Genomic DNA, 14,146 nt, shown 5'->3' with positions numbered 1-14,146 from the left:
TTTTCAGTTGTTGTTTTGGGGTTTTTTTTGCGTAGCCTTTAGTGCTTTCCCCAGTGCTGCCCCCCTTAAAAACGGCATAACTTCCCCTCTTTACCCTCGAAGCTCCCCCGTTATCCTCACTTGAGGCCCCCTTCCAGCGGCAGCCCTGCCCCTGCTCCATCAGCAGCCCGCCTACGGAGAGCTGGCACCAGACAATGGCGAGCCAGAGAGCAGAGGAGGTTGTGTGGAGGCAGCCGGCCTCTCAGATGTCATGCGGCTGCCTTTCTCCTTCGTTGTTCACAAAGCGGCTTCGGGTCTTGTTTCCTACCCCCTATTTTAGCCTTCATTAGGCCTTTTCCTACACTCTCTCTCCCCCCCTGCCCTCCCGACTCCGACCTCAACCCCAGGGCAATGCTCCCAAAAGCACTGGCATGGTCCCTTACCCCCGTTACCTGGTGGGAGGAGACACAAATTGATCAGTACAGAAACATTTATGGATGTGTGGACACCTGTGTTACCTTGCTGTCTGTGTGCTCATGGCCCGTTCCTCCAGGACTTCCACTGTGCAGCTGAGTGTGGCACTTGTGCAAACTGGCCTCCAAGATCTCAGCTGAGCTGTCAGCAAGGGACGAGCAAGCAACAGGGTTGAATTAAAGGAGATGGCCAGCGCTGTACCACATTGAACTCTGTGGCAGGAGGCGGGCGGGCTGGGTGGTGTGCTGCAGCCCTTCCCTTGGGAGATGGGGTATCGCTCAGTCCACACTTCCAGAAACTTCCCAGACCCACTGAGGAGGGCCAGCTTTGCTAGGCTTGACTGGGAGTCTGCCTATTGCATTTTCCCTGCTGCTTCTCCTCCAGGCCTACAGGGCTCCTCCATCCCTCTGTTAGTCTTCTGCCTTCCTCGCCTGGGAACAGACCGAATCAAATTTGTTCCTCTCTGCTGCCTTGCTGTGTCCAGCATCAGTTTTGTCCTGTGACCTGCCTGTCTCCCCTGTCCTGCCCACAACTCTGGGTTCCCCACAGCAGCCTCCATTTGCATTTATAACACCTCCTCTCCCATCAGTAACCTGACTGCATCCTTCCTGGCACACCCATGACTCCTAGAAGTCATAACTGGATTTCAGTTGCTCCCATATGGCTTAGGGTAGGAAATGAAGTGAGCTTTCCTTCTCCTTCTGTCGTCTCCTTTTTAACATTTGCCCTCTTCTCAGACGGTTGTTCCCTTGCTCTGCCTCTGACCAGAGAGGCTGAGTCATGGCAAGCAGTACTTTTGTCAAGGGAGAGGAAGGCAGGAAGGCTTTCCTCACGGACGGATGCAGATCATCTCTGTCTTCCTACCTGCTGCAACAGCAGCCAGTAGGGAGCCATGCACCCAGCAGCAATACTGCCAAATAAACAGCCAGGGTAAAGGGAAGGACAGATGGACAAGAGGCATCCCAGTCAAGGAGCTTGTTTTGAAGCTACAGCTGCAGCTCGGAGACCTCCCAGCACATCGCCGACTCCCTCCTACCATGTCCTTTCACCCTCCTCCCCCGTGCTGCTGCAGCCTGCCTGCATGCACAGCAACCCATGATCTCTGCCAGCATCCTCCCACCTCATATACCCCTGATTTTACCCCCCATAGGTAAAACTAGCTGCCAGCCTGTCTGCAATCCCCTCCTGTCGCACCCAGGCGAGCAGGGCCAGGCAGCAGGATGATCTGCTGCTGCATGCAGCCAGGGGGGAGCACAAGCAAGAGCAACACCACAAACCGTGGAGCAAGTGCTTTCCTAAACTCTGCTTGGCCTGCTTCTGTCCTCCTGGGGAAACCTGGCAAGCAGAGCTGATTAATGAAATGCCAGTGGAGGAAGGCTTCGCCATCCATCAGGAAAAGCTTTTTCACTGGGAGGCACTAGAGCGGGTGGTGGGATCTCCATCCTTGGTGGTTCTCAGGGCTCAGCTACACAAAGCCGCAGCGATGTGACCTAGTGCTGGGACAGTCCTGCTTACAGCAGAGGGCTGGGCTACAGACCTCCAGCGCCTCTTCCCACCAACCCTCCTGCTGTCTCCTGGAGAAGACAGGGCAGTGTGGAGCCTCCTTTTTTTTGCTAGCTTCTCTTGCTCAGGATACTTGCTGGGATAAAGGATTCCTCCTGACACAGAAGACGGCTGGGGCAAAGGTTGAATTAAAGGAGATGCCCAGCACCTCTTCTACTTACTCCTGAGGAAGCCCAGAGCCTAGAGAAAATCCTGCTACCCAGGGGACCACAATGCTCCTCCCTGGGCCTCAGCCTCACCCCAGCACAACAGCTCCTCCTCCTCATCTTCCCTTCTTGGTTCACCAAAACCCCTGGCACTTCTCCAGACCCTCCAACAGCTCCTGCCCTGAGTTTATCAGCTCGGGCTCAGCAGTGGCACTGCTGGACCCCTCCTGCTGACATGCAGAGCTGCTCACTACACCTCACTGCAGCTCTTAAAATTGTACCTGTAGCCAACGTAAAAATAGACACTAATTCATAAACATGTTGATATTTATCTTACTTCCACAGATTTTCAGGCCGAGAAAGAAGCACTGCATTTTCTGACCTCGTGCAAAACACATGGTGAAAATTTCTGTAGTTCAAGTCAGGTACTCATGTGGGACTGTGTCTCTAGTTGCTGACAGCATGATAAAAAGAGATTGAGCCTCTACCATTACCCTTCATATGCAAATCAATTCCCCAGGTGGCAAACCACCTATTAAAATCACATGCCTTGCCTTGCCTCCCATTTGAATTTCCCTAGCTTTAACATCCATTACCAGTTTGAGATGCTCCCCTGCTCCCAGATCACAGAACCTCTTACTAGCTAACGCATCCGCCTTGCAAAGGTGCTTCATAGGTGAAACCTGTTCAAATTATCTCCACAGCTTTCCTCAAGGCTCTTTTTTTAAGGCATAGGTCACATTAGTATGTGTATACCCCACCTCCCTGCTTTCCTTCCCTCTGAGTACCCCAGCGCTACCATCTCCCTTGCACCACACTGCTGGAACATTTCAGTGTAAACTCTCCAAGTCTTCCAACTTCCAGGATGCTTCACTAAAACCGACCCCTGAAATTGCTTCTATCCACAACCAGAGGCAGGTGCTGCAATGAACACACAACTTTTGGGCACCTTGCTGCCTAGCAAAGCTGGCAGCCCAGAGTTAGTTGCCTAGATTTGGGTGTGAATGGGGAGAAATTGGCACAGAGGAACAGCTGCCAACAGAAGCTGGGCAATCACCACACTAACCAACACACAGAAATGTCCCTGTCAAACAGCAAAGGAGGGAATAGATTTTCTTTTAAAAAACCTCAAGCACCAGTCCAGGAGGGAGTTTTATAGTCAGGTCTTGCATGTGAAGGCAGTTCTAGGTACTACAGCCAAGAGCCAGGGACCTAACTGACCTTACCCTTCTCAGCAGTTCCCCATTGACTGTATCAGGCAGGTAGGACTTGCAGACATCCTCTTCGGGGGCTCTCCACGTCCTCCCTAGCAGGGATGGACAGCCTGGGGGAGAAAAACCTACTGATATGAACTTGGTCATTTGTGGATTCAGCCCCTACAAAAGTGTATATATCTACAGGGTTATGTGCAACAGAGTGCATGCTTGAGGATCTAAATTTTGTACCGAAGTCTCTGAAACGTGCAGTGCAGGATTTCAGTCCCTTCCTCTGGATACAGCCTGACATGAGACAACACAACCGCAGGCTGCCTACCCGGCACAGAACAGACATTACAGCATATGACATCACTGGAATTAGTGACCAACCTGCATTGCTACTGGAGTCTCTTCTCTTTCCATTATGCACTATTGTCCCCAGAAGTCTTTGGTTTCCGTCCTCAGCCATGCCAAGGGTGCAGCAGTGCAGCACCCTACCTCTCCCTCCCAGTTTGCAGAGGTGAGCTGGCAGCACTCCAGAGCCTGGCAGGCAGGCTGTCTTAATTCTACCCTGATAAGGCTTCTCTGATAGAGTCATTCCTCTCCATTTGGGGAGAAGGGTTTGAAGAATCCCCACTGAATTCAAGATCTTAAAACATGCATGATATTTCTCCCACCACGCTGGCAGTCATTAACACAGAACCTTACCTCTTCCATGCACCAGGTTTGTTTTGCATGCCTCTGGCCTTGTTTAGCCTAAATAACTTTACAGCACATGGCAACTCTATTACAGAACTGCTTACCCATTTTTTTTGTTCTCCAAGTCATTAAATGCCACCCCAGTACCATTGGTGCACAGCACAGTGGAACAGATATCATGACACATTACACCGACTTCTCTCAAGCAGCTTTTAATTTATGATGGCATTTTTACTCCTCAGATCTGCTTTCAACCCTTGCTTTGCCTCAGCTCTCACAAGCCACATTATCAGCAGCTTTCAGATACTCAAATACATTAAAAGAAGGTAAAGAAAGATGATCCAGTAGTCACATTTTCCCAAAATCTCAGGTTTCAGGTAACAAAAGATTCCTAGAGTAAGAAGGCAGCTGCAAACACAAGTCTAGTGTGACCAGCAGCCTCGTACCAGAACGCAGAGGGAAGCCACCAACCTTCATCCCCAGCTGCTGCATCCCCAGTATTGCCTCTGAAGCTCGATGGCAGCATTTCAATGTCACGCTCAACATTATCTCTCTGAGCAGTGGTAACTGCAATGGCTGAAATAAAAAGCAGAAGGGGAGCGAACCACCAAAGAGAGCTGAAAAGTTTCCTCTGTCTCTCCCCAGCTATTACGAAAGGTTTGCAGGTAAGCAAAGTAGTGGAATGATGCTTGGTAAGAGCGAGTTTTATTGATATGGTTAAAGCAGCATCTATTTCCACCTTTCAGAGGTGACTGACATAATTTGGAGATCCACTAGAAACCAGATGGTTACATTGGAATCCCAACCAAGAACTTTCTATCCCTGCTGCTGGGGTTATCAAGATAAACTGGTTATCAAACCAAGACTATATGCTAGCATAGGAACCTCAAAAGGCAGCAGCAGCAAAGCAGGACAGGTTAGCATCGCTCCCAAAAGGACAGGCTCACAGCTTGCCAGAGGTAAAAGCCCTTCTAGGTTCAAGTCACCCTATAGCTAGAAGATTGCCATGTGGCTCCAGTTTTGAGTTGTATGCTAAAATCCTGTATTTCATCACTCCTGGAGAAATCTGCTAGAACTGGAAAATAAATAAGGCTGGAGGAGCAGAGGCACGGCTCAGCCTACCTGGAAGCTGCTGTTGCCACAAGCAACACAAGCCTTGTGCAGCAAGGACCCAGCTGAGGGAAATGAGGTGCTAGGCAGAGCTCAGGACTCACCTTGGGAGCACTAAGGGGCAGGCACAGCAGTGGGACCACCTCCCAGGGATGCAAGAGCTGCTAAGCTGGGTCAGACTAATGGTCCACCTAAGCCCAGGAATCAGTTTCCAGCACAGAATGAGGACAGAGGGGTTTGTGACCAGGGCAAGCAAGCAGCAATCCCTCCTCACAACGCTCTCCCAGCCTCTAGCAGTTCACAGCTCGTGGATCTTCTGAGCCGGTTGTGTTTACCAGCCCTTACAAAAAACATTTTTCCCTTGTGCATACAGCTGGGTTTTCAACCTGCATAAGGTTCTAGCATCCACCATACCCTGCAGAAAGGATTTTCACAGCTACCTACATCTTTGGTGCATTTGATGGGTCCGAGGTTTTTTTGTTTTGTTTTGTTTATTGGAAAACAGCAAGCAGTTGTTCCCTGTCCATCTTCTCCATGTCACTCACAATTTTACATGCTGTTATATCACTCCTTTCCCCTGGTCTCTTTTCCAAGCTTAAAGAGGCCGTGACTCTAGCTGTTCCTCTCACAGAAACCATTCCGTAAATTTGGATGTACTTGTCCTCCTCTGAACGTTTCCTGGTTTTTCAATTCTTCTTCAGATGGAGAACACTAGAAACACAGTACTGAAGAAGTGCATGCACTGTCGTTTTATACAGGGAGGCAATAATATTCTCCGTTTTGCTGTCTAATAATTCCTTTCCTAATCACACCTACTATTTATTTAGTTTTTCTGAAAGACCCTGGAAAAATTCTCTCGGATCCTGTATGTCAGGCAATCCAAAGACCCCACCACACAAGCCTGAGTGAGATGGATGCATTCAGAGGCTCCTCCCTGCCCTAACTCACCGGGAAGTGTGGGGAAAAAGTAATTTTCAACAGGGATATTTGGTTAATGGCTATTGAACACAAAGAGACAAAGTCAACCCCCCCCCCCCCCCCCCCAAACCAGAGTTATAATGAATTAAACACACAAATACATAAGCCCTAAAAAGCAGAAGATAACAGAGGCTGTAACAAAGACCAGGACTCCTGAGACACTGACAGATAGAACCATTACAGGAACCACTCAAGTGCAACCTTGAAGAGCTTCAGCCAGAAGCTTCACAACTGATAAGAAAGCAAAATTATTGTGGGCTTTATGGGAAAGAGCAAATTTATTATGGGATGTTTGAAGTTATCATGATGTTTTAAGGAGGATTATGGGATGTTCAGGGGAAGGATGGAAGGAGGGGAAAGGGAGGCATCAAACTAGATCAGGGAGAAGTGAGCATAGGAAATGGAGAGGAGGAATAAATAAAAGGGGCCAGTTACACAGAGACTGGCTGCTGGTCAGTGTGATTGTCTGGCTGAGCCCTGCACCTGATTACCACCATCTGTCCTGGCGTCATATTAAACTAATCCTAGCCATTTTCTCTGCATGCATGCGCATTTGTGATCTGCTAGCAAACTGCAAGCTGGACTAGCCCGTAAGTAGGATGAGTGGTCTGAGAGCCAGATACTGGACAGATACACAATCCACCAGCACGCTCTAGGTTTGATGGTCCAGCAAGTAAGAACAGGATTAGGCCGTTCTTGCCATTCATGTTTTGCGAGTGCCATGTTTTCCTGGGCACCTGCCACAGCACTTTTCTCTGGTTTCTGCTAATCTGTCTGCATCTGGTTGCATCTATAGTGTCCGTGCATGTGTCTGTAGGAGTTTCTGGAGTTCCCGCTCAGCCTCACTACTTGCTGAACATGGGGAAAGCAGCAGCCTCACACGTAGGGGACCAGGACAGAAAGGATTCCCTAGATCCTACAGCCCACTGCACTCAGCTGTCCTTAACATGACACACTGGAATAGCACATCAAGTTCTCCCATGAACCCAAAGTTTCGTGAGGAAAAGAAAACAAGGGAAAGCTTCATGTGAGCTGAGCTAGCAAAACAATTATTGAAACAAGAGTTATGCCTCAGGTCTGTTACACACCCAACTCCAAGCACACTGCAGCGGAACAGAAGCCGGCAAGCACTCTTGGTAGAAAGCTTATTAATAAAGTTGTCTCTAGAAAAAGATTTATTCACTAGAAAGTAGAGCCAAAGAAGAAAATATCAACTCACACTAACAGGGGAAAGGGACCTGGGCTGATGTTTAAACAGAAACAGCCCAGACGACTGCTTGTTATGTCTCAAGGAGAAGCAACCACATCTAGGTGAACAAAAGGCAAAAAGAATGAATGTGATTGTACAGCTCCAGGACCAGCAGCAATCCCTGCTGTAGTCTGGGAGGCCAAGAACCAGGAGACTGCTGGAGACCAGCACAGGGGTGAAACAGGGACAATCACAATAGTGAATTGGACCAGCACACAGTGACAACAGGGAACTAGGGACCAGCACAGGACCACTGGCCTAGGAGCTCCAGCCCTGCCCTGACAAAGCACTCTGCTGACAGACACCACACAACACAACCTTCATCCGGGCAGCTAGGATTTCAGCATCCACTGCTTCTTCACAAACATCTGTGTTGCAGAGCGTAAGAACAGCCACCAGAAATGCCAGAGCATCAGTCGGGAGTGGAAGGGGTTTCTGTTGCAGAGGAGCAAGGGCACGCAGCAGAATTCTGTATTCCGTGTTCAAGGGAAAAGGACAGGACTTGAGCAAGACTATAAAACTTTTAATGGGTCAGAGCATCAGTCCTTGATGCAGAGGGAAAGGAGCAAATGGGGCTATAGCTGTTCCAGGTGCTCAGTGCTGCAGAGATGATCTGCACAGAGCAGGAAAGACAAGGTGGTACAGACATAGCTGCAGCAGCCCCCGGCCTTTGCTCTCCAATGAGGGGACCCAACACCTGGAAAAGCAGTTCCTCTCACTGTCCATTTGGTTTCACTCTATGCTTCTTCCTAGTAGGGACTTGAGAATGCATCATTTTGGGAGAAGGCTGGCCAGCCTTCAAGGATCTCCTCTGTGTCTGCAATGAATGTCTCTTCTTCAAAGCAGGCTGTAGCAGCTGTTGCTCTTTGTCAACTTTTGATCCCTCAAGTTTCTTCTTTTTTGGCTGAGGCTCCATGACAGTATTAGGGACAGCGGATGGAGTTGCTGCTTTCACAGCAGGTTCTTCATCTGAAACAAGAGAGAAAGGTGCTATAAGAAGGACCCACATGGCTTCTGCAGGGGAAGCAGCCTGTGAGAGCAGGCCCAGGCAGCTCAGCTGAGCTCTAGCACTAGGTTACCTTTTTGTGCCTGGGGGATAGCATTAGAGAATTTCTTGAACTTGGCAACGAAGAACCCATCCATATTGTGCGTGTGGGGATAGAAACGCCGTGTAGACTTGAGGGAGGGGTGGAAGCGACGATCCTTGAACCTGGAGGAGGAAGTGGGGTGAGAAGTGATAGAACGCCTCTGCTCAAACCTGGCCACCAAAGAACAGTCACCTGTGCAGCTTGTGACTCGGCACGCACCTCGTGAAGCCTTCCTTGCCAAAGTCCAGGCCTGTGGCCACCAAACGAACGTTGCGCTTCTTCAGGGCATAATCCACAACCCACTCATTCTCCTCTACCTGCCAGAGACTAAGCATTAGGATCCAAAGCTCACCAGTCCCGAGTAGGAGATGACCCACAGCAGAGTGTGGAAGGGACTTACCATGATAGAGCAAGTACAGTAGACAATGTAGCCCCCTGTCTCTGAGGCAGCATTGACCGAATCTATAGCACTAAGAATCAGCTCTTTCTGCAGGTGAGCACAGCGAAGGATGTCTTTCTCATCCTGAAAGAGAAAGATAGGTTAGGATGCTAGAGGCACATGGAAGCACCCCTGGCCTCTATTGTGGATGGAGGGGTAACAGGAGAGCAAAGCACATATGATATAGAAGATTCTGGAATCTTCTGCAGATCTAACCTCAAAAAACCTAGCTCTGGTACAACACACAGAATAGGAAAGAGAACGAAAAATCAGTGTCCCATAGGGGCAATATGCAGGTGTCTCTCAAGAACAAAACTGCCCCGAAGTCCTTCCTCTCATGACTCATACTTGGGTCCCCATCTTGTGTCCCCACTGGTCACTCACCTTGTTGGTTTTGACAGCAGGATCCTTGGAAATGACACCTGTTCCGCTACAAGGAGCATCAAGCAAGACACGGTCGAACCCTCCAAGCACCTACAGGCAGATGTACATTTGGAATTACACTCACAGGTAGGGACTCAGAACAAGACAAAGACTAGAAGGGGAACCAGAAGACCGGGAAGGCAGGCAAGATCCCTCACTCCTCCCTATCACCTTCCTGTCTCCATATCAAACAACAAACGCACTCCCCAGCAGCTCTGCTCATCCTCCTCTGACAAGTGGCTTTAGAGAACACAGCTTTACTAAAGGGACAGCACAGCAGCTCTAGGTAAGCATGGTAAGGACACTCCAAAGCAGGCAGGAACATACCTTGGGGAACTGGCGTCCATCACAGTTACTCACTACAGCATTGGTGACTCCCAGCCGATGCAAGTTCCCTACCACGCTACGTAGCCGCTCGGCATTGCTGTCATTGGCCAAGATCATACCTGTGTTCTTCATAAGCTGAGCTGCCGGAGGACAAAACACATCAGCAAGGAGCTGAAAACCTCCTGCGCTTTTTTTGCCCATAAGGACAGCCACCCCCCTCCTTTCCCTGAGTTCAGTACCCCCGTGTTCCCCCTTTCTGTATAGACCAGTAGAAACTCATCGCTTCACAGAGCACCCCTCCCAGGCCTCCCACCCAAGGCTCCAGGGTGGTACCTAGGTAGCTGGTCTTGCCTCCTGGGGCACAGCACATATCCAGGATGCGTTCGTTCTCCTGTGGAGCCAGAGCCATGACAGGGAGGAGACTGGAGGCTCCTTGCAGCATGTAGTGCCCAGCCAGATACTCAGGGGTGGCACCTGGGCAGGGAAGGCAGAACAAAAGAAGATGAAACATGAAAGAAAGGAAGCCAAGAGCAGGTCAGCTCAGGCCTGTGACAGGAACAGTGATCTCACCAATGGGCACAGAGGAGTCATAAATAACAAGTCCTGTTTTCGACCACTTCCCCAAGGGGTCAAGATTTACACCACGGTTGATTAGAGCCTGCAAGACAAGGAGATGGGACTGAGACACCCCCGTGTGACAGGCAGTACAGAAGACAACCACAAGGTCCTGCTCACCTGCGCCAGGTCCCGTCGCCGCGTCTTGAGTGTGTTGGTGCGAATGGTCACAGGGCGAGGAACCTCATTGGCTTCCAGGAAGTTTATCAGCTGGATGAAAGAAGGGACAGAGAATAGAGATAAAAATGAAGACCCAAGGAGGCAGCCAAATCCTCATCAGTCAGCAAAGATATGGGCAGGGCAGGATCCTACCTCAGGGAGTGGGAAGATGTCCATAAGCTTCGTGAGCAAGAATTCACTGTAGGAATAGTAGGTGGCCATGTCCCGACGCAACAATGTGAGGTACTCCTGTCGCGTGCGTCCTTCCTCCCGCTTCACCACAAAGTCCTGCAGCACCTCCATGTTGCCCTTGATACGCTGGTGAATGATGTGCAGGTCAGGTGGCTCAGCAGGTAGAAAGACCATTAAGGAACCATAAACAGCCAAGAAACTCACACACAGGCTCTTTACAAGCACAATCAGTCATGCAAGACTCCTTTGTCACAACAGCACCTGCACCAGAAAAGCCTTGTTAGAATACGCTTTCATCGGAGCTCAGCAGAGAGGGGATTCAAAGGATGGAACCGGACAAAAAAGTTCACAAGGCAGAGACTACACGGTATTTAAAAGAATTTGGTTAGTTCCTTTAGATAAACAGAAAAAAGTAGGAAAAAGAAGACAACAAAAAAGTCTTGTAATACTGAAAACGTTACCTGTAGCAGAAAGGAGACTAGAAGTTTCCCAAGGGCAACTAAGGGATATAGAGGAGAACGAGAAGAGGCAGGATTAAATTGTACTGGGGGGCAGGAAATTAAAATCACCAAAGCCCAAAAGCAAGCACTTTGGATGCTTGAATTGCTGTCATCAGAGGCTCTAGGAACAGGTTAGACAAACACCTGCCAAGAAAATCAGGGTACAGAGGAATGAACTACATGATAAGATACCCACGTGCATTTAGGACTAGAAAGGAAACTGGGGCAGACTTCAAGCTCCATACAGGGTGTAACAGGTTTCCTAACTGTGTACAGAAGCACAGTGTTGTATACCATCTATTAGGGCAGCTCATCTAAAAATACCTGGTCATGCACAAAACTCTTGCTAAGCAATACTCGTGATAAAGTCCAAATGAAGCTCTTTGGTTGTATCCGGGCCCCATGCTGCTGCACACATATGGCTTATAGATGTCACAGATAAAAAGGATATCCTCTCTCTCAATCTGTTCATTAGTTGGCAGCTTAAATTGTTCGTCTATATCCAGGTTGAGCTGTAGATCCGGGCTCTCTTCCTCGTTCTGTCCCATTTTCTGCCTGCTTGCCTCCTCTACTGCCTCCTCTGTCACCTCCTCCTCCTCTTCACTGTTATCTTCATCGAGGCCTCCCCTAAGGACAAAGAACAGAATGGATGGTTTAAACGAGACAGCATCACACAGGCACTTCACAACTATCATTTCTCAGATGGCAGAGAGGACAGAAGAATGAACAACACAGGCTCCTCATCTAACCAGGAAAGACTCTGCGGACTGGCAATGTTCTCAAATCCTCACCTGTCAGACTTCTGCTTCAGGGCAGCTTTTTCAATAGGCAGCAACTAAACAGAGACAAAAGATTAATGAAACAATATCCCCAGGTGCCCCCTCACTTCCCGCCATCTGTGAAATTTACCTGCTGTGTTTAAAAAGGACAACAAACAAAAGCACTGAATGTTATGCTGGGATCAGTTACTAAACTTTTAAATCATTCTTGTGAATGGAAGAAGGGGAAAGCTCTCTGCCACCTCACCATCCATGCCCCAGTAAAGTCACCCTTTTTCCCCAGGCCTGATGAGTCCCTTCAGCCAGCAAAGTCAAGTATTTCTTGCGTAGTTAAAGGAAAAACCCTCCTACCTCTTTTTCCTCTGATGACGAGGCGCCATAATCATCGACCATCTCCTCACTGCTCACATCTTCATCCTCCTCCATCTCCCAGCTGCCCTCTTCCACCTCACTGTCGCTAGATAACTCCATGTTGTTTCCTTTAGATGGGATTGTCTTGGCTTTGACCGGAGCCAGCCATTTTGAATTACCATCACTGAAGCCAGACTGTCCACGAGGGTTTTGTCCTGCTGCCTTTATGGCATGTTTCTCCTTCTGTAGGGATACCTGCTCTTTAACTAGAGGCAGAAGAAGCAGTTAAAAGTTAGGCATTATTCTCAAAAGCAGCTACCCTGTTTTTTCAGTTGTTATACAGAAGAGGCCTTCATCCTAGTCCTGAGCTGCCTATCCAAGAGAAGGGACTGCTTGCTCTCCACAACAGTTTTCTCAGTCATACACAAGGGAATATTCTCACCTCTCCATTCATTCACCTTCATTCTCCCAATGAAGTTTTAAAGAGATCTAACCAGAATTACCAAAGAAAAACATGGCTACAAAATTTTTATGGTATTTGCTCTGATGCATTACAGTACCTTCCTTCCCAAATCTTTGTCTATCCTTCCTTCTTCCTACTGTGACAGCTTCCTAGGCTATGCAGGACATAATGCAGCAAGCTTAAAAGCCTCAGCTACCCAACCTGCCTGCAATAACCTTGCTGGGAATAGAGAATAACTCAGAAGTGGCTTTAACACGTGTAAGAGAGACCTTTTACTGGTTTGTTCTTCAGACAGCGCTACCACCTGGCACAGCAGCGACCAGAAATTAGGATAAATTCGTTTAAAATAACGAAATTCTACCTGTCCCATACCATAAAAAAAAAGGCCGGAGCCGGTCGGTGGCGGGGGAGTGCCCCGGGGGGGCAGCAGGGCAGGGTGGCTGCCGGTCCTCCACCCCGCCCAGCACTCACCTGCCGGCTCTCGCCCTCCTCCTCCTCCTCCAAGCGGCCTCCTCCCCGCCGGGACACTGCCCGCTCCCAGTCGCCTCTTCGCAGCCCTGGATCGGGAGGGGAAGCGGCGGTCAGCCCCGACCCAGCCCGGCCACCACCGCGCCCCCCCACCCTGCCCTTACCTCTTCCGCCCGTGACTGGAAAGCTTCTTCCTGCCAGTCTCCGGCTCTAAGGAAAGACACGCGGCGGTCAGGCAGCCCGCACCGGCGCCACGAGGCAGCACCAGGCCGGACCAGGCCAGACTTACCTGGCAGCAGGAAGCGGGCCAGCTCCACCTCGGCCCCCTGCTGCTTGCGGGCCTTGCGCCCGGGGCCGCGCTTCTCCTTCCTGGTGAGGTCCAGCTTTCGCCCCATGGCGCCGCGGCACCGGGCCCGCCGCCACACGTGCAGACCTCCCTGCCGGCCCGCGCCGGCGCATGCGCGCGGCCTCGGCTCCGCCCCCGCCCCCATCCATTGGCTAGTGCCGCCGCTCCTCCTCGCTGAGTGGCTCGGCCGGCAACATCGAACGCCTGGTCTGCTGCGGGGCGGGCCCGGCCCGCTGGGCGGCGGCGTCACTGCACCGCGGGCACACGCGGGCCCTCGGACCCAGTGAGGCGCTTCCGGCCGCCGGACATCAGGAGGCCTCCGAGGGGCCGGCGCCCGGCCCCCGCTCCCGGGGACAGTAGCTCATCGAGGGCCCGCCGAACAGGGAGGGAAGTCGAGGGGTCCCTGCCCCAAACGGCAGCCTCCCCCCGAGGGGAGGCTGCAAGCCCCAGGTGCCCCCCCCCAGGCCGGGGGGGGGGGGGGGACACACGACACAGAGCGGGCCCACGCTTCCATCCGCTGGCAGCTACAAGCTGGCAGGCAACAGGCACTATGCAACTTCATTCTCCCTGAAGGCCTCGGGTCTGAGCAGGCTGCAGCCTGT

At 50.6% G+C, this 14,146-nt stretch overlaps 1 protein-coding gene across 1 annotated transcript; it reads right to left on the bottom strand.

The window, feature by feature from the left end:
• Positions 1–7,366: 7,366 nt before the first annotated feature.
• NOP2 (NOP2 nucleolar protein) lies at positions 7,367–13,661 on the bottom strand. Its single transcript, XM_075511278.1, has 16 exons — positions 13,488–13,661; positions 13,363–13,408; positions 13,202–13,287; positions 12,268–12,533; positions 11,929–11,972; positions 11,589–11,764; positions 10,599–10,798; positions 10,407–10,496; positions 10,242–10,329; positions 10,005–10,145; positions 9,672–9,811; positions 9,306–9,395; positions 8,883–9,005; positions 8,702–8,799; positions 8,474–8,604; positions 7,367–8,363 (listed from the first exon to the last, which is right to left on the bottom strand). Exons 1-16 carry the CDS (start codon positions 13,591–13,593, stop codon positions 8,110–8,112), a joined length of 2,079 nt encoding a protein of 692 aa, XP_075367393.1. The 5' UTR covers positions 13,594–13,661; the 3' UTR covers positions 7,367–8,109.
• Positions 13,662–14,146: the final 485 nt, after the last annotated feature.

This window comes from Mycteria americana, chromosome 1 (assembly GCF_035582795.1).
Source record: "Mycteria americana isolate JAX WOST 10 ecotype Jacksonville Zoo and Gardens chromosome 1, USCA_MyAme_1.0, whole genome shotgun sequence".
Taxonomy (NCBI): domain Eukaryota; kingdom Metazoa; phylum Chordata; class Aves; order Ciconiiformes; family Ciconiidae; genus Mycteria; species Mycteria americana.
Note: the sequence above shows the minus strand (reverse complement) of the source record. Positions and strands in the feature narration are given on the sequence as shown.

What these genes read in the sequence shown, in the direction of transcription:
- NOP2 (XM_075511278.1), bottom strand. Translation starts at nt 13,593, where the DNA reads ATGGGGCGAAAGCTGGACCTCACCAGGAAGGAGAAGCGCGGCCCCGGG. An exon ending in AGGCAAGACCAGCTACCTAG is followed by an intron (nt 9,812 to 10,004) that starts GTACCACCCTGG and finishes GTCCTCCGGCAG; the next exon opens with CTCAGCTTATGAAGAACACA. An exon ending in TATCCCCCAGGCACAAAAAG is followed by an intron (nt 8,364 to 8,473) that starts GTAACCTAGTGC and finishes CTCTTGTTTCAG; the next exon opens with ATGAAGAACCTGCTGTGAAA.